The sequence below is a fragment of the Arachis stenosperma genome, chromosome 9 (assembly GCF_014773155.1).
Source record: "Arachis stenosperma cultivar V10309 chromosome 9, arast.V10309.gnm1.PFL2, whole genome shotgun sequence".
NCBI lineage: Eukaryota > Viridiplantae > Streptophyta > Magnoliopsida > Fabales > Fabaceae > Arachis > Arachis stenosperma.
The window spans coordinates 90,745,696-90,770,306 of record NC_080385.1 but is presented as its reverse complement, the minus strand read 5'-3'; the positions used below and the strand labels follow the sequence as shown (position 1 = coordinate 90,770,306).

At 34.8% G+C, this 24,611-nt stretch overlaps 1 protein-coding gene and 2 pseudogenes across 3 annotated transcripts; 2 read left to right on the top strand and 1 right to left on the bottom strand.

The window, feature by feature from the left end:
• The first annotated feature begins 2,379 nt into the window (after nt 1–2,379).
• LOC130949713 (PH, RCC1 and FYVE domains-containing protein 1-like) lies at nt 2,380–7,983 on the top strand (annotated as a pseudogene).
• A 1,508-nt stretch (nt 7,984–9,491) lies between these two features.
• LOC130949712 (uncharacterized) lies at nt 9,492–10,139 on the bottom strand (annotated as a pseudogene).
• Nucleotides 9,725–22,180, top strand: LOC130948055 (pentatricopeptide repeat-containing protein At4g11690-like). 3 transcript variants are annotated; one of them, XM_057876763.1, is made up of 4 exons: nt 9,725–9,867; nt 10,006–10,157; nt 13,787–13,972; nt 21,061–22,180. In XM_057876763.1, exons 2-4 carry the CDS (start codon nt 10,144–10,146, stop codon nt 21,440–21,442), a joined length of 582 nt encoding a protein of 193 aa, XP_057732746.1. In that variant the 5' UTR covers nt 9,725–9,867; nt 10,006–10,143; the 3' UTR covers nt 21,443–22,180. The 3 variants fall into 3 exon arrangements, 2 of the variants coding, with proteins under 2 accessions (XP_057732746.1, XP_057732745.1); XM_057876762.1 differs by lacking the exons at nt 9,725–9,867; nt 10,006–10,157; nt 21,061–22,180 and adding an exon at nt 14,151–16,891 and having other exon boundaries at nt 13,955–13,972; XR_009072911.1 differs by lacking the exons at nt 9,725–9,867; nt 10,006–10,157; nt 13,787–13,972 and adding an exon at nt 14,098–16,477.
• The last annotated feature ends 2,431 nt before the right edge of the window (nt 22,181–24,611 follow it).

Below are 24,611 nucleotides of genomic sequence, written 5' to 3'. Positions count from 1 at the left end.
TTTGGTTAGTATTTTAATATTTTAAAAATAAAAATAAATATTCTAATAAAATTTATTTTTTATGAAAATAAATTTAATTAATTATAATTTAATATAGTAATATAAATAATATTTGAAATTGATTTAATATAATTATTTATATTAATTATGATTTAATATAACTAATTATAAAATAATTAATATAAATAATTAATTAAATAGATATATAATTATTTAATATAATGAATTATTATAATTATCAATTATGATTTTATATAAATATATATTTTTATAATAACTAATTAAATAATAAAATTATAATTAATTAATTAATAATTATATTAATTTATTATAATTCTTAATAAATTAATTATAATATAATTATTTAAATAATTATAATTTCATATTATTATTTATTTTAAAGATAACTTACCACATGATAAATTGTCACATTGAACATTGTAAGTTTTTATTTAGATAAATTTTTTTCTCTCAAAAATTGAATAGAAATTCTCCTTTTTTTTATTAATGGTTAGTTTTTTTTTTTGTCAATAATTAAAACCAAATCATTGGAGTTGTTCTTAGGACATGAGGTTAGAGTGGTCGCAGCGAAAAATTTGAGATAATGGAAAAAAAGTAGAGTTAGAATTCGAACCTGTTAAGTTAAAAAGGTAGTTTAAAAATTTTAAATAATTTTTTTGAATTTAAAAAGTCTTATTAAATAAAAGAAAAAAGCTATGCATACAAGTCATTATGGCTTGTATGCTTTACAAGTTAATTAACGAATAAACCCAAACAACGCGATGCAAGATCTACGTTCTTCTTCTTCTTCTTCCTCTTCCTCTTCTTCTTTTCTTTCGTTTCTTGCCTTCTCTTTCTCCTTCTTCTTTTTCTTGCTGCACGTTCTTCTTCCTCTTCCTCTTCTTCTTTTCTTTTGTTTCTTGCTTTCTCTTTCTCGTTCTTCTTCTTCTTGCACGTTCTTCTTCCTCTTCCTCTTCTTCTTCTTTTCTTGTTCTTCTTCCTCTTTCTATTCTTCTTCTTCATTTACGTGCTTTTCTCTTTGTTTTCTTTTTTCGTTATTCTCGATTCCATTTTTTTTTTTACATCAAGCTCTGAAATCGTTTTTGAAGAAGAAGAAGCAGCAGAAGATGAGGAGGAGAAAGAGAAAGAGTTCTGAAATATGCATAAGGTGTACTTCAACGAATTTTGGGTGTATTTCTATAATCCTTTGGGTGTATTTCTATAATTGTTTGTGTGAATTCCTGTAACCGTTTGGGTGTATTTCTATAATTGTTTGTGTGAATTCCTGTAACCGTTTGGGTGTATTTCTGTAATTCTTTGGGTGTGTTTCTGTAATCGTTTGGGTGTATTTCTGAAGTTCCATTATCTTCAAATTTGACAAGAAAATTATTTTCATGGAGGAAGAAGAAGAAGAGTCGTTCATAATGCATTGGTGAGTAGCGCGCTTTGGAAACAGGAAGTTGTTGAATAACGTGCATTTTATTTACTCTTGAATGTAGAAGTTTGTAATGCGTTAATTAAGTGTAATGCATGTGTTTTATTGGACTTGTAAGACTTGTAAGCCAAAAAAACTTATATGTGTAGCAGGCCCTAAATAAAAACTCATTTTTTATAACTATATATTAGTTTTCGTTTTTTATAGTCAAATTTGTCAGTAACACAATATTTTATAGTTAGTTTTAATATTTTAATCAGTTCAAATATGAATAATTTTATATTTATAATTCGGACCTTAATTATATATTTTTTCATTGAATTCAGTGTAAGTAAATTTTTGCATATTATGTAATAAAAATACAATAATATATATTTATAATAATTATTATTTACATATTTTATATATTATTTCTTACATATACAAATAATTTATATAATTAATACATGATTTTGCTTCGTACATAAAACGGGCTATTAAACATGTAATAGCACAATTTGTATTTATTCATGAATTATCTTAATAAATATTAAATTGTTTGATCTTAATAATTACAATGGTCAGACATTCTAAAATTATTGTTTTATAAAGTGTATCATATCATATAGCTAAATAAATAGAGGATTAACATTATTATTAATAAAAAATTATAAAATTTTTATTTAAATAAATAATTTAATTTAATACATTGATAATATAAAATATTTTACACAATTTAAATATATTTATTTTTTTAGATAATTATTTACACAATCAATAAAAAATATAATCATCTTATTGATGTAAATTATACATAATTTAATATATATGTAAAATTACTTTACATTACTAATGCACTAAAATTAAATTTTTAAATAAATATATAACAAATACATTAAAAATATAAATTTATAAATTGTTATAAAAAAAAATTTAATTAGTGGTGGAAAATAAATTAACCATGGATGGGGCAAGTATGTTATGAATTCATAGTTCATGAATAATTATGTGAGAAAATATGTAACCGCTTACTTCCCCACTCATTTCGCCATTTCTCTCTCTCACACATTCATCTCATCTGCGATTCTTCCATCTCTCATGCTTCCTTTCGCCATACTCCAATTTTTTCCAGAAAACTCACTGCATTTTCGCTCTCTTTCTCATCCTTTTGTTTTTCTGGATCAAGTGCATGGAGATACTGCTGGTTCCTCTCTTGTATTTTGTTCCAATATTCGTATCAGAGGACAGAGAAGAAACCACCAGCCATCTATGGATTTTTTGATCGTCATGTCCACCAGGTTAGTTGCGCCAAAGTTTCTTCAATTGGCAAATTCATTTTCTTCAACATGTCTGAAATTGTTCCGTTCATGATCGATTTCTCTCTGTTTATTTATATATATTTTTTTAAATTCAGTTGCATGTGAATTAAGTGGTTCTATTATGCAGTATTGACCATTGGTAGTTTTTCTTAGTGTAGAATTGTGTCTTTCCATGCTTAAAATCAGTTTGGCTAAAAAAAGTAGGGTGAATTGCGGTTTCTTTGATAACAAGGAAAATAATGTTGGAAGGAGATTCAAAAGAAAATAAATAACAATACAATTTCAGCCATTGCATTTTTTGTACATAACAGAATTGAGAAATAGAAGCAAATCAAAGCCAAAATTTGATCATAGTGGTAATGAGAAGTGGGAAGGATTTTTTATAATTGAATGGTTTAACAATTAAGAGTATTGGAAGAATGTGAAGAAACCAGAAAGAAGTTTATGAGTTTATATGTAGGTAAAACGATGTAACAATGGATCATATTACTTGACATAATATCAAGAGCTGGCTGAGATTCATAGAGGGACAAGCTGAGAATTTGCAAAACGAGGTTTACATTTCGTTGCTCAATAATAAAATCACTTCATTAGGAAAATTAAGGAAAAAGAAAAAATATCGTGCAGTCACTACAAGTATGTTTACAGATGTCACCCGTGATCTGTTTTTATTTTAATATAGATTTCATCATTTGGGATTTCGGTAATGTTTGCTTTTAGCTTCTATTAAAGGAACTCATTGCTCTAAAGATTGGTACTCACTTTGCCCATTCGAACTCTCGTGGTGAGGCTTCAATGTAGAATCATGGGCATGCATACTCCAATATCTAGAGTTGGCATGTGTATGATGAATTTGACATATCTAAATAATTTCTTATTTAGTGGCCTTAATGGGATGAAACAACAATGATTGGCTATCTTGTGAAAAGGAAATAAATCTAAAATTTTCTTAGGTATCATGCTCTGTAAGTTAAGTAGGTCTTTAGACAACAGCTAATATTTCTGGTCATGTTAACAATCTGTTAAGATATGTAACAATTGTAATGATCATTTCTAGGTAGATTGTTTTCAGAAGATATTTGCAACCCAAAAAAGATTATCTTTCCTTTTAACTTGGAATAGACATTTAATCAGGTTAGGAAAAATTATTTGAATCATAGAATGTATTTGATTTTCTCAATTCGTTGAGGAAAAAAAATTGAAGAGTGAATTTTTTTTTTTTTGGGTAGATGTGCAAGTACAAAATTGGGGCAGATTTAGACATTGATTTCTACTGGAAAACTTAATAGATGGAATACTAAAGAACTATGTGGTGTAAGTTCTAACAGAAATCCATTGAATAGTCATTTTGTCCTTTTTCTCACAATTTATTTTAAAAATTGTATCAATTAAATGAGTGAGCCCTTAGGTGTCTATGAATTTCTTTTCCATTAGAACATGCATAATTCCATCTCATGACATGTATGCTTAAGATTCATGCTGTTTATATGTATCCTACATGGTCATTTGTTATTTCATAACTCAAGTGCCTTTTTAATTTTAGTTTCAGGATCGGGTTGATATTATTCCAAATGGTCATCATTTTAGTGCAGCGCTAGAGTTTACTTCAAGCATTGCTTATGTCAGTGTCTCTGTCAATTCAATTTCCTGTCAACCTCATTGCATTCAATAAGCTCAAATGAGAGGGTAGAGCAAGCAAGTATGCTACCTAGGACAAGTATTGATGGTTTTCGTGTTAGTGTGTCAAGTACACCTAGCTGTTCAAGTGGGGGATCGGGACCAGAGGACATCGAGTCTCTAGGTGATCTTTATATATGGGGACAAATTTGGGCAGATGTTTCACCTGATAGTTTTGGGACTCAGCTCCCTCCCATGACTGATGTTTTGCTTCCTAAACCGTTAGAGGCAAATATTGTTCTTGATGTTCAACAGATTGCATCTGGTGTCCACCACATTGCTTTAGTTACAAGGCAAGGTGAAGTTTTCACTTGGGGAGAGGAATCTGGGGGAAGACTTGGTCATGGAATCGATAAAGATTTTGGTCAACCCCATCTTGTTGAGTTCTTGGCGGTTACTAATGTGGATTATGTTGCATGTGGAGAGAACCATACATGTGCTCTGACTACATCAGATGAGCTATATTCTTGGGGTGATGGTGCATATAATGTTGGACTTCTTGGCCATGGTTCGGATTCTAGCCATTGGATACCAAAGAGAGTTAGTGGCCCTCTAGAAGGACATCAAGTTATATCTGTTGCGTGTGGCACATGGCATTCGGCATTGGCAACTGCCAATGGAAAACTTTTTACGTTCGGTGATGGAACATTTGGTGTCTTAGGTCATGGAGATAGAGAGAGTGTGTTATATCCAAAGGAAGTGCAGTTATTAAGTGGATTGAGGACTCTTAAAGTTGCATGTGGAGTATGGCACACTGCAGCTATTGTAGAGGTAACACTTCAGTCTAGTTCAAATGTTTCATCAAGGAAGCTCTTCACTTGGGGTGATGGTGATAAGTATCGTTTGGGGCATGGAAACAAGGAAACATACCTTCAACCGACTTGTGTCTCATCTCTTATAGAATTAAATTTCCACCAGATAGCATGTGGAAACACTATGACTGTTGCCCTCACTACATCGGGTCATATTTTCACTATGGGAGGCACTGAACATGGTCAACTAGGAAATCCTTTGTCCGATGGAAAAGTACCAATGCTAGTACAAGATAAGTTGGTAGGTGAGTATGTTGAGGAAATATCATGTGGATCTCATCATGTGGCTGTATTGACATCAAGAAGTGAACTATATACATGGGGGAAAGGTGCCAATGGAAGATTGGGACATGGAGACACAGAAGATAGGAAGGGTCCAACAATAGTGGAAGCCTTGAAAGAAAGGCATGTAAAAAACATTTCGTGTGGGTCGAAGTTTACAGCTTGCATATGCATCCATAAATGGGTCTCGGGAGTTGACCAATCTAGTTGTACCGCATGTAGGCAACCATTTGGATTTACTAGAAAAAGGCACAATTGTTATAATTGTGGGTTAGTGCATTGCCATGGTTGTAGTTCAAAAAAGGCATTGAGGGCAGCGTTGGCTCCAACACCCGGAAAACCTCATCGTGTGTGTGATTCTTGTTATACTAAGATTAAAAATGTTGAGTCGAATTCTGGTGCCATTTTTAATAGGAGAGCTACTACTCCACCTCGTACTTCTATAGATGGAAGGGAAAGATTTACCCTGGGAGAAATAAGATCTTCAAGAACTCTCTTCCCTCTCTCAAGGATTCACAAGACTACTACAGAGCAAGTTGTTCAGGTTCCATCACTAGTGCAATTGAAAGATGTTGCATTCCCAAGTTCAACAGGTTCAATAATGCAAAATCTTTTGAAGCCTACCATCGCTGCCATACCTCCAACTCCAAGTCCACCACCAACTCCACCACTCATTTCAAGGCCGGCATCCCCGTATGCAAGAAGGCCAAGCCCTACGCGTTCCGGCGCTGGTGGATTCTCTAGAAGTCTTATTGATAGTTTGAGGAAAACAAATGAGCTTAAGAATCAAGAAGTGTCAAAATTGCAGAAACAAGTAAGTTTCCTGTTGATTCACTTTCCATATTCTCTGAAAAACCTCAAGGATCACCAATATTAAGTTAATGAATATTATTTTTATGTAGATTCAAAGTTTGAAACAGAAAAGTGACATGAAAGATGTGGAAAATCAAAAGCTTCGCCAACATATTAAGGAAGCTACAACATTGGCAGCAGATGAGTCTTCTAAGCATAAAGCAATGCTAGAAATTTTTGAGTGCACTATTATTCAGGTATCTTCATTCTATTTACCAAGGATATAGTTGAAATCGTTGACTTATATATGTAAATGTCTCGGTTGCTCAACTTTCAATTCCACACTTCTTACTACAAACTGCTTTAGTATTTGAGCATCATGTTTCTTTATAAAAAATTCTTAGTCGCCCAAATTACTGGCGTAAAATACTTCAATAAGAATATATGAGAAATAGAACAAATCCCTTGATCAGAATTTCAAGTACATCATCCTGATTAAGTAGACTTGCCTTTTGTTCAATCTAGTTGAAGCAAATGGCTGAGAAGTTGCCACCAGAGATTTCAGAAACTGAAAATTTGAGAATTGCACTTACTCAAGCTGAAGATTTTCTGAAAGAAAACTCGACATCTGAAACATTTTCCGCGCCATCAATATCAGAGTCTACTCGACAAAATGCACCTGATCCTGCCACAGATATTGGGGATTCAAAAATGCAAGAGCACAATACAGAAGAAAATCATGAAGCGGCGGCTTCGGACCCATCTCATGATGAGGGGAATGTCCTTCAAGAAAGAAATGGATCATCTGTATCCGATAATAGAACAGCAGTGAAACCACAAAGCTCCGAGGAGACGTCAAGGTTGGCAAGAGATGGAGAAACACAAGTTATTGAACAATTTGAGCCTGGTGTTTACGTGACACTAATAGTAAGGCCTAATGGTGTCAAAATTTTCAGGAGAGTTAGATTCAGGTATACTACAGTTACTTGTTTATCTGATAAATTCTACATTTTCAATTTCTGTATCAGTGTGATTTGTATTGAACATATGAGTCACTATAGTAGTCAGCTTCACAAAATTATATTAGTATTCTTCTTGATTCTCAGGTGAAGGTGTGTATACCCATTTTTGAAATATGTACATGAATGTGTGATCAAAATAGCTGCTACATTATTTAAACCATTTCTCTGGTTTTGATTTGCATGCACAACACATTTTTTTAAAAAGAAGTTGCAGAAATTTGCATGGACGCATTCCTTAATTTTGCCATTACTAAATAATATATGTTGTTTGAATTATTGTATGACATTAGCGTGTGTGCAACATGATTTTTTGATAAGTCACTTGGAAAGCTTTTCATGGCACCCAAGTTACACAAGCTTTTTACTGGATCACAATGTTAAACTCTTTTGTATACCTCCAGTGCAGAATAATTAAACTCTTCCTATACCTCAAACCTTTTATATGATTTTTTTATTTATTTATGCAGCAAGCGAAGGTTTCATGAGCAACAAGCAGAAGAATGGTGGAACATAAATAAAGAGAGGGTGCTTCAGAGATATGGTCAACAAGCTAGAAGTGATGCTAATGCATCATCTAGCACCCCGGCACCACCTGCTGAAGAAAATATTGAGGCAGCACCTACCTAGCACTTGATTCTTAATTAGATTTGCATAGACATCACCTTAGTTTTGATGAAAGTACAAGGTACAGAATGAAGCATCATTAATCTACTAAGTGTAGCAAAAAGTTGTATCTAGTTACATCAATTCCTAAATTTAGTAGCTTTTTACACCAGGGCATGCATATAAATAGGGGTGGCAGTGGGGCGGGTATTACCCTACCCGCCCCTACCCCGTTGTTCTGTTACTCATGTACTACCCGCCTCGTCACTACCCGCGGGTAGTAAATTGTAGTATCTGAACCCGCCCCTACAAATACCTGCCTCACCCCTACCCGTTCCTATAAAAATTAAATATTTTAAATTTTTATATATTCTTATATAAATTAAGACAAAAACTTAAAGTTCATACATAAATTAAAATACAAACATAAATTCATACAATGTCATTAGCTCAAATAACTAGAAATTAAAGAAAAAGTATTAGATCACTACAAATTTAGATTCATCATAATAAAGAAATTACAATATTAGATATAAAGGAATCTTTAACTCTTATTCTTAATCACTTTCAACATTTTTATCATCATTAAAAGTTTGCAAATCAAGATTTAAATCTGAAAATAAAAAATGATAATAATTAACAAATTAATTGGTATTATGTAAAAAATTAACATAAATAAAAATTAACACTGATGCTTTGTGTGTTTTCTCTAGCATTACTAGTCATGAAGTAATTTGAAAACATCTATATCAATAAAATTAAAATTACTGAGGGTATAAAATTAACATAAATCAGAATAAAATCAAAATTCACAATTGCATAAAAATGATAATTTAAAGCATATAATAAGCTGACTCACCAATAAATACATCTACTGATTTTTTAATATTCCTTTCTTCCTAATATAATAAGCTGACGCACCAACATCCTGCTGGTGCAATTATTCTCATTATATATATATATATACATACTAGTACTAGTAGTATTATATATATAGAGACTACTCTTCTGAAGAAAATCATGAGAAGAAGAAAGTAGTAACAATATTATTATATGGAAGATTTCAAAGAGCCAGTGAGTCGAGAGAGATTTTCTGAGTTTATAAATTATTAGTGTCTTAGAATTTTATGTTCCAATTCATAATCTGTTATTACTCAAATCAAGAAGCTGAAGTCTCTTACAAGAAGAAGAGTTAGGCAATGCAGGTTTTGGAATATTCCCAGAGAAGGAGTTTCAAAGCAAAAAGGCACAAAAATCAGAAGTTTTAGGCAAAATTCAGCAATAAATATTCAACCAAAAACTGCAAAATATACCATAACAGATAAACAAAGTTTTAGGCTTATTATACCTTATGCCAAGTTGCAAATTAAGATTGAGAACCATAGAAGCCACCACCACCCATCTTCTTCAGTCAGTACTCAGCAGCAACTCATCTCTTCTCTCTTCTCTGAGAACCATAGAAGCCACCACCACCAATCGAGCAGCCCACCGCCACCGCATCCTGCAGCCACCGCGTCCCACAGCCACCGCGTCCTGCAGCCACAGCAGCGACGGGTTTGACCACCGTAGCCACCACTGTTAGTCTTCTTTCCCTCTCCCTTTCCCATTCATTTTCCAGGTTTTCAGTTCTGGACTCGGAGTCTTTGTTTTATTGTGTACATCCACTTTATAAATTGTGTTCTCAATATCATCTTTCTAAGCAAATTCTAGGGTATCGAATGCAATACTACTCTGTGTATGCTATGCACCTGTTCTAAGCAAATTCTAGGTTCCTAATATGCGGTATCTATTTTCAATTATTAGACATTTGATGCATACGTCGTTGGCAAAGAAGATGCTCCTGGAATTGTTGTTCTTTAGAAGTGGTGGGGTGTGGATTTTGAAATCAAGAATCATGCTGTCAAGATTTCTCAGCTAGGTCCCGGATTTAAAGCTCTTATTCCAGAGTAAGATAACGGTGCTTTCATAAGATTTGCTGATCTGAATTCTTTATCCGTTATATGATATTATAATCTTCAATTGGATAACTGATGAAAATTGAAATTGCTTCCATTGTTCTTTTTCTTTTTTTTTTTTTTGGTCAGAAAATTGCTTCCATTGTTCCAGTCTGTATAGAGGAAAGGTTGGTTTTGATGTCGCGGAAGCCCAACATTTGATGGATGGGCTCGATTGGCAAGGCGCTGTAAAGGATATAGAGGCCTCGGTTAACTGGCTTAAAGCAAATGGTTCAAAGAAGGTTTGTTACCGTTAATTTGTTTTGAAGATGATCTGATGGATATGTTAATTTCTTCACTAGTTTTTTAATTTTGTAATTTTATGATCATTCCCTAGTTGACTTGAACCTACAAAAGCATAAATTAGCTTTAGTTTTATGATTTGAAGTAAATTAGTTTAAAATTTTTTGTGGTACTTATGAAGATGGTGGCTTTGGATTACCTGTCTACCATAGAGATATTGAAACCATAATTGTGAAAATCGGACCGGACTGGCCGGTCAAATCGGTTCAACTGGGAACTGACAATAAAAATGATTCAATCCGCTACTTTTAATCGCTAGAGATAGAACTGCTTGAAAATTATCGAACCGGCCAAGAATTGGTCGGTTGGATTGGTCGGTTGGACCGGATCGGTAATCGGCCGATTCGAATGAAACGACACTGTTTTGTTTATTTGTTTTTAAGAAATAAAAAAGGAAAAGCCAAAACCATGCGGGAACCAATACCCCCCCTTCCCCAAATCATTCGTGCACTCCCTGGAGACCTCTGAAGCGAAGCAAAACCCTAGCCCTTCATTGCCGCCGTCGTGCCCGAGGTCCTCAGCGCCGCCGCCGTCCCCAGGTCCTCAGCGCCGCCGCTTCTTCCTCTTCCCCGTGTCCGGAACTCAAGTAGCTCGTCACGTCGTCTTCATCTTCGCTGGCTTCTCTGTTCGTGGTTTGGAGCAGCTCGCCGTCGTCTCGCCTATCGCCTCGTCTCGCCGATTGCCGTCCCTTCCTCCATCGAAGGTTAGTGGCTTCGCCTCCGCTTCTTCCTTTTAATTTCTGAATGTTCGGTCTTCGTCTTCGTCTGAAGTTCTGAGATTGTTGTTCAATTTTTGTTCCATTTTTCTTGTAATGTTTTGTAATTGCCTGTTGTCGATGGATCTGTCTTGTATTTGCTGGTTGGTGATGGCTGTAAAATTTTTTTTCAAATTTACTGATGGCTCGATGGTTCTATTAGTCTATTTTAGTGTTTTACTGTTTTGTAATATCTGGGTAGTGATGGCTCTGAAATTTTTGTTCAAATTTACTGATGGCTCTGTTTTGTAATTACTAATTGCTGATGGCTCTTAGTTTTTTTGTTCAAATTCACTGATTGCTTTGTTTTGTAATTGTTGGTTTTGTTGGGTGAAGGTTTAGTGTTTTGTGATTATTGCATTGGTTAATGTTTTGGTTCGTTTTGTAATTGTTGTTAGCTGGTTGCTTGTTGCTGGCTCTGTTTTGTAATTTTGCTCTGGTTACTGGTCTGTTTCATAATGTACCAATGTTAGTGTAATTGCTGTTTTCTAATCGTTGTTAGCTGGTCGCTTGTTGCTGGCTCTGTTTTGTAATTTTGCTCTGGTTACTTGATTAAGTTAGTTTGTGTTTGAAATAATAACCTGTAATACAAAAATTTATGACATAGCTCTTGAAAATGGGTTTTCCCCCTAAAATCTCTTAGGGTGTTCAAACTAAGCTAGTGTATATATGATTGTAGATGATCTCATAATAACTGTTGAACCAATTTAATCATAGTCTCAGTGAAACCACTACTGGAGACCCTGCTTATGATGTGTTGACTTTTAGTTTAAAGGAGATGGTAATTCATTGGTAGGCTTTGTCCATTTTGGCCTTAAGCTTAATTTGGTGCTGAAGTGATGGCTTTCTTTGTGTTTGTTGTCTCCTTCGATTTATTGCAGGTATCAATGGATAAAATGAAAGGAAAAACCTGCTCCATGGGAAATTACTCCAATAATTGTATCTAATCATGTATCTTGTATTGAACCTATTTTCTACTTTTATGAATTATTTTCCACCATTGTGGCATCTGAGTCTCATGACTCCATACCTTGTATTGAACCTATAAGCAAAATTTCAATGTGCTGACTGCAATCATTTTGTGTCAATACTAAAATGCTTATGGTGTTAAATGTTTGATAATTTTAATAGTGCCCTTTACTCTCAACATGAACAATTATGAATGTAAATGGGAACTATGCCAAAATCAAATTACAATATTTCTCGCTTGGGCCAGTTAATGATTACTATTCTATATTGGGAAGTTTGTGTTGTAGAGTGTTGACCTGTTTGAAAGTTCACTTTATTTTTCCAATTTAATTCAGGAATTCAGCTGGTAATGTAGCAACAGTGGCTGCTAGTGTTCCACAGCATCAGATCCCTTTACATTCCATTGTTACTAATCTTATTTTAAGATTTATATTAGACTATAATTATATTTTAGGATGTTTATTTATAATTTATTTATTATTCTATTCTAAAACGGTTTTTCCGGTTGAACCACCGGTTGGACTGGTTGGACTAGTGAACCAATAGATCAGTGACTAGAGCGGTTTGATGACCGGTCTGATTCTCAGAACTTGATTGAAACACTTAAGACTTAATAATGATTATGATTTGTGATGAGTTGCACCTTTGATTAGTTGAGAACTTGTTATTAATCGTTTCTTTTGATAGTAAAACATTATGTGTTTATCATTATGTGCGCTATGTTGTTTTTAGTTATGAACTTTGAAGTTGTTTGTGAACTTCTAATATTAAATTATGGATAATTTATACGTGAAATTTTAAATTTTATTAAGTTAGAAATTATTTAATTTATATATTTAATATTTAATTAAACCGGTTAAGCTCCGGTCAAACCATTAAACTATTAAACCAGTGTCCTCCCCAATTTATTGACCGGTCCGATTCTCGCAACCTTGCCAAAAACCTAACACATGAAAAAAAATATTTTTTCTTCTATTTTCTTTCTACTTATCTCTTTTTCTCTCATATTCTTTTGTTCCATCGGGCATGAGCTATCCAGAGTGAAACCTCCAATTTTACCCTTATTCCCTTAAGTCTATCCGCGAACACTCCTGTCCGCCCAGCCCCAGATCTCCTCAGTCCTCACTCCTCAGACACAACCCCTCGTCCTTCAATCTCCTCCGTCATCCGCCGGACAGCAGCAGCCGCGGAGGCCCTATCCCCTTTCCCTCCACCCTCCTCAACTCTCTGTCAGCCCTATCCTCTCCCGCTCCCTTCGTCGTAGTCGCGCTCCCTCTCCGTCGCCCTCCACGCAGCAGCAGCCTCTGTGTCGTCCTCCACGCAGCAGTATCCCATGTCGTCCTCCATGCATCGCAGCGCACTCCAGCTGGCAGCCACTTCCGTGTCTTCGTCCTCTCATTCCTGCACTCTGCCACATCATCAGCATCATCAAGAATGGAGCCTTTGACTCAGGTTGGTTCTTGATTTTTGTTATGATTTTTAATTTGTTCTTGATTCTTGGTTGAGATCTTTTCTGAAGTTCTCAGTGTTTTCTTGGTTGCTGTTCTTGGTTCTTGTTTTTTGGTTATGATTTTCGACTGCTGTTTTTTTTTCTGTTCTGTTTTTGAGCTGATTCTGTTCTTGATTTTTGTTCTTAAGTTTTGTCTGCATCTATTTTTCACTGCCAGTTTCTGTTCTGTTCTGTTCTTGATTCTTAGATTTTTGTTATGATTTGAATTTGTTTTCTAACTTTTGTGGTTGTTTTTTAATTATTTGATTTTAACTTGTAGTTTGGTGTTCTAATTTCAATTTTGGTTTAGTGTTCTCTGTTCTTATTTTATTTTATTGTTTTTGATATTACTGCAGTTTGATAACAGTACAAGTGACAACATTGGTGAAAAAGGAAGACCGAAAAACCAAATCAAATCAATCCAATTACAATTGGTTTAGTTTGGTTTGGTTAGCCTTAGATAAAAAACCAACCGAATATTTGTTCAATGTATTGGATGGCCTTTCCTCTAACAACCGAACTATACTGCACTGTGAACACCGGTACATAATATTGCTTGTACCTGCTTTATTTATTTATTGATTTATTTCACATGCTTGCACCTCCAGCTAGGATTAGCCATACCTTTCTGTATCTTTTCTTTTCTTTTAATCATCTACAGTTTCGGCCTTTACTAAAACTCGGGTTTGGGCTCCACATGATATGTTATTGTTGTTGAAGCCCAACTCATTCTCACAAGGTTCTGAAATTCAAACACTTGGAAGTGTCTCACTATATATTCTGTATCTGGAAGTGTAAACTGTGAAGAGGAGAAATCATGTGTCATAGTTACAAAGCTCTGGTTCTAATTCAAAAAATGGTGAAAGTGCCTCCAACAAAAGCACTTTCTTTGTTCAATTCTTTAAACCATCACCACACCCCTCAATCTATTTCCTTCATTCTTAACCATCTTCTCTCCTCTGCCATGCTCTCCCATGCCCATTCACTTCTCCTCCGCCTCATCTCCGGCAGAATTTCCTCTCCTTTCTTCTCTCCATCATCACTCATGCACCAACTCACACACACCCAGTTCATTCATAATTCAACACATACTCTTCTCTACGAGGCAATCATTAATGCCTATGTTCATTCTCACTTACCTGATCAAGCTCTCTGTTTCCTCAACCACATGGTTCGTAATGCCCATTTTCCAACATCAAACACCTTTAATAACCTTTTGATCTTGCTCCTTAGATCTAATTGTTTTGGTAAAGCATGGCTGCTTTTCAATGAAATGAAGGGTAAGGTTGCTATGGATGTCTACAGTTTCGGGATTATGATCAAGGGTTGCTGTGAAGTTGGTGACTTGATCAAGAGTTTTCGGCTTTTGGCTTTGTTGATTCGCATGGGTTTCTCTCCAAATGTTGTCTTATACACTACCTTGATTGATGGTAGTTGCAAGATTGGTTATGTTCATTTGGCAAAGAAGGTGTTTTGTAAGATGGAGGGGTTGGGCTTAGTTCCCAATCAGCACACTTACAGTGTATTGATAAACGGGTTCTTCAAGCATGGCCTTCAAAAGGAAGCATTTCTAATGTATGAAAATATGAAGCAGAGAGGAACGGTGCCCAATGTTTATGCTTACAATTGTATCATCAAAGAATATTGTAAGGATGGGAATGTAGATAAGGCTTTTAAGGTGTTCGATGAAATGCGTGAGAAAGGTGTGGCATATGGTATTGTAACGTATAATATTTTGATTGATGGGTTGTGCAGATTGAAGAAGCTTCAGGAAGCAGTAAAGTTGGTTGATAAAGTGTATCTTGTTGGCTTAACTCCTAATTTAGTTACATATAATACACTAATCAATGGTTTTTGTGGCATTGGAAAGATGGACACTGCTGTTAGATTATTTAATCAATCAAAGGCAATTGGACTATCGCCATCATTGGTGACCTACAATACTTTGATTGCAGGGTATTGTAATATTGGAAATTTGGATAGAGCTCTTAACATGGTCAAGGAAATGGAGGAGAGAAGCATTGCTCCTTCCGAAGTGACTTATACAATCCTTATTGATGCTTTTGTACAATTAAATCATATGGACAAAGCATTTGAAATAAAGTCTTTAATGGAGAAGTCTGGTTTGAATTTAGATGTTTTTACATGTAGTATCCTTTTGCATGGGTTTTGTATGAACGGTCATATGAAAGAAGCATCAAAGCTCTTCAAATCATTGGGTGAGCTGCGCTTGGAACCAAACAGTGTCATTTATAATATCATGATTCATGGTTATTGCAAAGAAGAAAGCTCTTACAGGGCTCTTAGATTACTCAAAGAAATGATTGACAATGGAATGGTTCCAAATTTGGCTAGCTTTTGTTCAACCATAGGGCTTCTTTGCAAGGAAGGAAAGTGGAAGGAAGCGGAGTTTCTCATACAGAAGATGATAAATTCAGGATTGGAGCCCTCAGTTTCTTTGTACAATATGATTTACCAAGCCAAAAGTGAAGTTCTGGTACAATAGCCATGAAAATAATATAACAGATTCATAGCTTTACTTTATCTTCCATTCTGCTTCATATCATAGTATAAATTATGATAATTAATCAAGCTCATTTAAGAATATTTTTTAATTTATTTGTTGCTCAATTTGATTACGATAGAATATCTTGAGTGCATATTTCTGCATTTTGGCATACAATGGGAAGGTAAGAAATTGAATCTTAGAATGTTTACAATCATTCTTATTTGTGATAAACCGAGACAAATCAACTATTCTACTAGCCACCTACTTGAATGTAGTTAAAGTGGTGCAACAACCTTGGAGCTTTGCTGGCGTGAATGAGCAAGTTACATTAGACAAGTTTGATGGAGGTGGTCATAACAACTCCATTTGATGGAGCTGCCAAAACTATTTATAGAATTGGCGCAACTTACTTTGCTGTATTTACTAATGAGCACATCCCTTGCCCGCATCTGAATTCTGAAGATGTGGTCCTGGTCGACATTCGGCGATGGTTGGCGGCTTAGCTGCTACCGGAAATCCCCTTAACGCATGGATCAAGGTTGGTTCATCCCTTAAACTCGTTCTCTCTCTTTCTATTTTTTTTATCCCCTTAATGCACCATTATAGAAATCAGAGGTGTGCGTACGCACAACCATCCATGCGTACGCACAAGTGACGAAATATCAAGTGTGCGTACGCACACATCTGTGCATACGCACACATCTGTGCATACGCACAGGTCCCTACACGTGACTTTATTAATGAAGCACGTGGCTTGTGATTTTGGGGCTCTTTTGGCCTAATTTTTAGAGAGTTGAAGCCTTTTGGAAGTGACATATCAACGGGAACAAAGACATATGAAGACATTAGGTTTTATTAGGTTTTCATTAGTTTAGATTAGTTAAAAATATGCATTAGGAGTAGGAGTACTGTAGAGTAGAAAATTCTCTCTTAGGGTTTACTAAATTTTCATTTGTAGCATTTTATAATTTCAAGTTTTCATTTTGAATTTTGATCAACTCTTTTGTAAGTACTATTTAATTTCTCTTTAATTACATCAAATGTACCCTCATTTTCCTTTGGTTCAAGTGCTTTGTTAATATTTGCAAATTTTAAGTTTTTGAAGTTTTGATTGATGAATTTAATGTTCTATGATTTATATATGTTTGATTGAATGTTTATAGTTGATATTATGAATAGTTGGTTATAGTTTTCTATTTTCCCTTACAATTTCTCATGTTTTGGTTTTATGCTTACAAGGTGTTTGTGAAAATGTCAACTTTGAATTTTGAGTAGATTTTCACACCTTGATTTGGGACATGAGTTCCTAGAATACTAGAGTCATAATGTCCGACATTTAGTGGTAATTCTTGGGTAGTTAGTTGACTCTTGTTTCTATTGACACTAGCTTCTTACTAAGCAATTAGTAAGTCAGCTAGGACTTATGGATTAAGGTCAATTATGCTTGCTTGACTTACTCCTCGATGTTAGGGGGTTGACGAAGTGAGATTGACTCATCATAGTTGTCATAGTTGTGGTTATGACAATGATATAATTTCTTAATTCTCATTCCCAAGTCAAGGCTCTTTATACATTATAGCATTTTCACTAGTTTTGACCTTATTTCCTTTTAATTGCATTAATTCCAATTTTGATCATCTTTTAGTTCTTTTATTTCATAAGTTCTTTCAATCTTTCGTTCTTTACTTTCAAAACCCCGTATCCTCACAACGAAGAGCGTGACACCCTTATTTGCATTGTCGAGGGGTTTAATTACTCTCGGTATTATTTTTAATTGGAAAATATCAAACTTTGATTGAGAGGATTGAATTGTCGGTTTGGACTATACTCACAATGGAATTATTTTATCTAATTTCCAAATCGGCATAAATCTCATCACCAAGTTTTTGGTGCCGTTGTCGGGGATGATGCAATCGATGTATGTTTTTGGTTGTTGTGAATATGTTAATAGTGTAAATAACACTTTTTGGTTGTTTGTTTGCCTTTGTTAGTAAGTTTTGTTTATACTTTCTCTATGACTTATCCACACCATTACTACAATTCACCCCCAATGGAACCCAAACTTACCTTTCTAGTCACCAATTCTACACACCACCACCTTACTATATACAAAACCAAAGTCCTTACTCATGAGTATAATTGTCAACCTTCATCACCTCAAATTTCATCTTTATATATGGATCAAGTCACACAAGAAGCACTCCAAGTGCTTATTCAAGAACAAACGGAGTTCCGAAGAAGCAAGAGCAAGTCATGTTTACCTTAGCGGAAACCTTGGATCGGTTAGCTTCTTTGCGTCAAGCCACAACCAAGAAATTCTTGTGAATGAATGTGTGGAATCAAGCGAAGAGTGTGGAATGGAGGAAATATTGCAAAATCAAGTAGAAGATGTCAAATCACAACATGAAGCACAAGAGAAGATGAATGAAGAGTTGATGAAAATTGATCAAGTGGATTCCATCATTAGTGATTTTTTGTCCAACTTAGTCAATCCCTTCAATGATCTTCATGAGCTCCCTTGATTGAATTTGAAGGAGATGTTGATGTGGACTTTACACAACCTCCAATTTTTTACTTGAGTGATGATGAGGAAGATTTAAAGGAGGTTGAGGAAGATTTTAGCTACCAAGAAGTGAAGATATATTTATAAGAGCAAATTGAGTGGGTGAAAATTGTACCACAAGCTTCTTAGGCCCATATCAATATGCTATCTTGGAGACGGATTATCAACTTTAAACTCTTCTTGGAGTAGTGGATGGTGGAGAGAAGAATGTTAATTGGCAAGGAAATAGAAAGTTCATCAACGAAGCCAATTCAACATTTGGAATTCAACTATTGTGCAAGAGTCAATTGAGTGGATTCTGGAAAATGTATAAGTGTGTCAATGATGATTCAAGAGGTCGTTCATCCAAATGCAAAAATGAAGATCAACAAGAAGATGAACAAGAAACTAGAGTATGGGATCCGGGCATTGGTTTCAACACTTAACACTTATGGATCCTAGTTGCTAGCTTGGAATTTCTCAAGAGTTTGATGTATTTCATTTGAGACCCGGCAGGTCAAATCAAGAACAAACTTGGGTGGAGATTCAAAGAGGAGTGAAAACGTAAGCTGCCCTAATAAGAATTTTCTCAAAAAGTCTAACTTAAGAATTTTAAACCAAAGTGCTAGGTGGGAGACATCCCACCATGGCAAAATCCTTCTAACCATTTCTCTCTTTTAGCTATTATTTCTTGAATAATTGGTTATGTTGCTTAGTTTAGTTTAGTTGCATTTTAGTGTTGGCTAGGTAATTTAGCAGAATAATGTTTTTGGAGTCTTATAGTGTTTTGAAGCTTGAAAATCTGTTTTGGATGTCATGTTTGGTGCGTTAGAGACATTAAAATTTTTGCAGAAACAGAGCTTTGTGCGCGCACACTTCCCTTATTTTTCGCCATCTGTGCGCGCGCACACTCTTTAGCACACAGTCTGTTCAGGGCACTCGCACCAGCTGTGCGTGAGCACCCTATCTCTTTTTCCTTCCGTGCGCACGCACCGTCGGTTGTGCGCACGCACACTCACCCTTTTTATCCTAAAAAAAAAAGAGCTACCTGTGCACGCGCACAACCCTCGACACACCTTCTGCTCGTAGCTTTCCCTTGTGTGCGCGCGCACAGACCTTGATACCTCTTTTGTTCGGAGCGCTCGCACGCTGCTATGCGTGCACATAACCCTTCTTTTCCTTTTTGTGCGTACGCACAAGTCCCTTTTTGAACGTTAATTCGAAAAAAGGGAACTATATCGCGCTTCACCCCAAATTCCTTTTCTTCTTTTCTTCTTCTCTGAAGCATATCCAAAGCCACCCTCAACCCAGACCACACCATCCAACCACCTCCATCCATCCCGCGACCATAGCACTGGCGACCACCGTCGCCCACCCTCTCTCCCTTCCCTCTTCTCTTTCTTTCCCACTTTTTTCATTCCCTCTTCTCTGTGCTTGCTACCCTATTCTTTGTGCCAACAGCTCTGCTCCGCATTCTTCTAGTTCCGGCGAGCACCACCAGCGGCAGCGAAACTCTGTGCCGCTGCGACACCACCTCCACTCCTTACCCTATCTTCTTCTTCCTCTCGTCAACGCAGGTTTGCTTCCCCTGCATCCTTGTTCTTTTCTTTTATTTCTTTTACTTGCTTTTTAATTCTGATTTCTATGTTTCGTTTAGGTTTAGCTTAGTTCACTTGTGTTTTTAGACTGAATATTCGTTGGCTAGTTGATTTTTCAGGTTGATGAATGCCTTTATTGAATTGAAAATCTCTATTTGAAAGTGATGCACACCATATGTTTGATAGATTGCCTGAGTGACAATTTTTGTTCAATTCCTATGTTTGGCCAACATCTGTTCTGGACTCCATTTTCCTTAGGCAATATCATGGAATCTTGTGCAGTTTTATGTCCTTTTGATGATGTTTGAGATCAAATTTCGTTATGCACTTGGTGGATATTCTTGTTAAACACCAAATTGAACTGAAATTTTAACTTTAATTACTTGTTTGGTGTTATATGTTAAGTGCATACAATGCTGCATTAGTGAAATGACTGAGTTGCTTACTCATGTGTTTTTTAACATAAATGATCATATACAATAACTTGTTCTCTGAATTCCTTTTTGGGCAATTCAATTTGATTTTAATCAAGTTTATTGCTTTTCGAACAAGGGTTATGGGTGTGTAATCATTTTTCACTTTTTGCCATGAATAAGCAGGTTCTTTAAATATTGAATTGTTTATTGCCGTTGTGCCAAATTTTTGTAAAACTTATACTTTCATTGCACAATTGCAATAACCAATTTTTGATTTAATCCACTTCCATTGCTTTACCTAAGTTGTCTATGCTTTAATTATCATTCATGCCTTTGTTTATCACTTAGGTTTCTTGATTGTGGAAAACTGCATTTTCTTTTGAGCATATCACATTCTTTGAACATGTTTTCCTCAATTAAGTGTCTGTTTATCTTATTGGCCCTAATTTACATTCTTTGATTAATCACATTCTTTGCTTTACCTAAGTGTCTTTTTATCTTATTGGCTCTAATTTACCAATTGTCTGTTTCTCCTGAGCTATATTCTGTTTTTCTTCCTTTTCAGGATGCATCGTAAGGGTAAGGAGAAAGCCACTCCATTGGCTCCCATCCCTGTCCGTTCGAGCACGCAGCCGGACATTTTCATTAATGAGGAGGCCGAAGAACAATACAGAAAATTGGAGAAAAAGGCCTTCCATTATGAAAGGATGATGAATGTGCCGGAGAAACATGCTGAAGCCATCCACAACCGGCTAGAGTATTATGGATGGAAATTCATAGAGTTTGACGCTGTGGAAATCAATGAGCAACTAGTTAAAGAATTCTATGCAAATCTGCTGAAGGGAGACACCGAGACCGTTTTTCTTAGAGGGGTGCAGTTAGACACCTCCCCACATTCTTTAGAGGCTCTTTTTCAGATTCCTCATATTCCGCCAAGTCGAGAATAAGTAATGATGGAAATTAGATAAAATAATTCCATTGTGAGTATAGTCCAAACCGGCAATTCAATCCTCTCAATCAAAGTTTGATATTTTTCAATTAAAAATAATACCGAGAGTAATTAAACTTTGAGTCGTCTCCCTCGAACAATGCACATAAGGGTGTCATGCTCTTGGTTGTGAGGATACGGGGTTTTGAAATCAAAGAACGAAAGATTGAAAGAACTTAAGAAATAAAAGAACTAAGAGATGATCAAAGTTGGAATTAATGCAATTAAAAGGAAACAAGGTCAAAACTAGTGAAAATGCTATAAATGCATAAAGAGCCTTGACATGGGAATGAGAATTAAGGAATCCTATCATCATCATAACTACAACTATGGAAACTATGATGAGTCAATTTCGCTTCGTCAAGCCCTAACATCGAGGAGTAAGTCAAGAAAGCACAATTGACCTTAATCCATAAGTCATAGCTGATTTAGTAATTGCTTAGTAAGAAGCTAGCGTCAATGAAAACAAGAGTTAACTAACTACCTAAGAATTACCACTAAATGTCAGACATTATGACTCTAGTATCCTAGAAACTCATGTCCCAAGGCAAGGTGTGAAAATCTACTCAAAATCCGAAGTTGGCATTTTCACAAACACCTTGTGGGCATAAAACCAAAACATGAGAAATTACAAGGGAGAATAGAAAACTATAACCAACTATTCACAATATCAACTATAAACATTCAATCAAACATATATAAATCATAGAACATTAAATTCATCAATAAAAAATTGAAGAACTTAAAATTTACAAATATTAACAAAGCACTTGAACCAAAGGAAAATGAGGGTAAATGTGATGTAATTAAAGAGAAATTAAAGAGTACTTACAAAAGAGTTGATCAAAATCCAAGATGAAAACTTGAAACTATAAAATGCTACAAATGGAAATTTAGTAAACCCTAAGAGAGAATTTTCTACTCTACACTACTCTTACTCCTAATGCATATTTTTAACTAATCTAAACTAATGAAAACCTAATGCCTTCATATGTCTTCATTCCCCTTGATATATCACTTCCAAAAGGCTTCAGCACTCCAAAAATTGGACCAAGAGAGTCCCAAAATCGCAAGTCACGTGCTTCATTAATGAAGTCATGTGAAGGGACGCACACGTGCTGTTTTGCCACTTGTGTGTACGCACACCTCTGATTTCTGTACTACACTTCAATGTTGCTTCTCCTTTGCTTTTTTCATGTGTTCTCCCATTTTGCATGCTTCCTTCCACTTTCTATTAACCTACTCTTGCCTAATTGACCTGAAATCACTGACAAAACATATCACGGTATCGAATGGCATAAAGGTAGAATTAAATTGCTCAATTTAAGCACAAAAATGTATATTTTCACATTTAGGTTCAATTTAGGGATAAAACACAAAAATATGTATTTTGGTGATTAAGTGTGAGTTTATGTGATGAAATCCGTACAAATTGAGTAAAAAATTATCATCAAATATGGACTCAACAATTTCTCCACACTTAAATAATAGCATGTCCTCATGTTAAACACAAACAAAGAAGAATCATCAATGGGTAACAACTTATTAAATGCAACTATCTATATGCATACAAATACGCTATATGCTATCTATATCTATCTATCTATCTATAATTTCCTATTGAGTTGGTGAAAACAAACAATCAAATTCCAAAGTAAGAGTATAGACATATAGGTCTAAGCAAAGAAATAATTCAGTGCAATCAAAATCTAAAGAATTGATTTAACTCATCAAAATGAAGCAACTTGCAAGAATACATGATAAGAGAGGTGGAGACATAGAATTGAGTGATCGAACCCGCACTAGGTGTGTATACACTCTCATCACTCGGTGTTTAGGGTTTAATCACTCAAGTCTCCTCTAATCATGCTTTTAAGGATTTACTTTTCATCTAACAATCAACAAGTATATGATGCATGAATGCAATTATCATGAGGACTTATTAGGGTTGTAATGGGATTAGGGTTAAGGTGGGGTAAATATGGTCAAGTGGACTAATATATTAGATCTTTGATTAGCTCAAGTATTTCACTCAACCTATATCAATCAAATCGCAAGAATGTGCAACTCAACTTCCCATAATCACACTTTTTATACACATTCATGCATCTTTTTCATCCAAATCCACATATGCATTTCTTATTCATTTTTTTCTTTTTCTTTAGGATAACTTTTGTCCCATCTTATTATTTTTTCATTTCAAAATTTTTTTCCTATTTCTTTTTCTTTTTCTATGACAAATGCATATGGTTAAAGTAAATTGATACATGAATGTACATCCATTTTTCAAAATTTTCAACGAATATCCAAAATAAAATTTTTCTCTACCAATGCTTTTCGAAATTTCTCCACACTTCAATGACACACACATCTCAATCTAAACTAATCAAAGATACAATTCATGGTAATTCCATGGTTTTATGCTTAAGGTTTTGATATGGTTACAATTAGAACAAAAGGGAATTAAAAAGCTCAAAATTGGCTTACAAAGGTAGATATAAGGGTTAGGCTATATGGGTGAGTAAGCTTAGCTTTAAAAATGGCCTCAATCATTCTAAATGCATTCAAGACATCAAATATCGAAAATAAAGAATTAAGCAAAACCAAGATCACAATCATAGAAGGAGTATAGCACACAATGAACAAAAATAGTAGTTAAAATGTGCAACCACACAATATGGCTCAACAACTCACAAGGTTGTTAGTTCTATCTCTCTTCTATGTTCCATAAAATCATTCAAACAAGTTTAAAAATAATTTTCCAAATCAATTCAATAGAATGCCCTAAAAACAAAATTCTTGAAAATCTTTGTTATTTTTCACCAAAATTATTTCCTATATGTAAGTATGATGTGATGGATGTAATTTTTAAAAATTTTCTAGTTCTATTCCTAATTTTCAACATCCAAAAACTAACATGAACAATTAGGATCAAAATTGAGTTAGGCACTATGCTATTCACATCATCTAATCACAACTAATATCTATAATATGTACCAAGTAATATAAAGCGCAATATATATATATATATATATATATATATATATATATATATAAAATGAAAATGCAACGCTAGAAATAACTAGAAGCAACTATCATATATACAAACAACTAAAATAATAGTATGT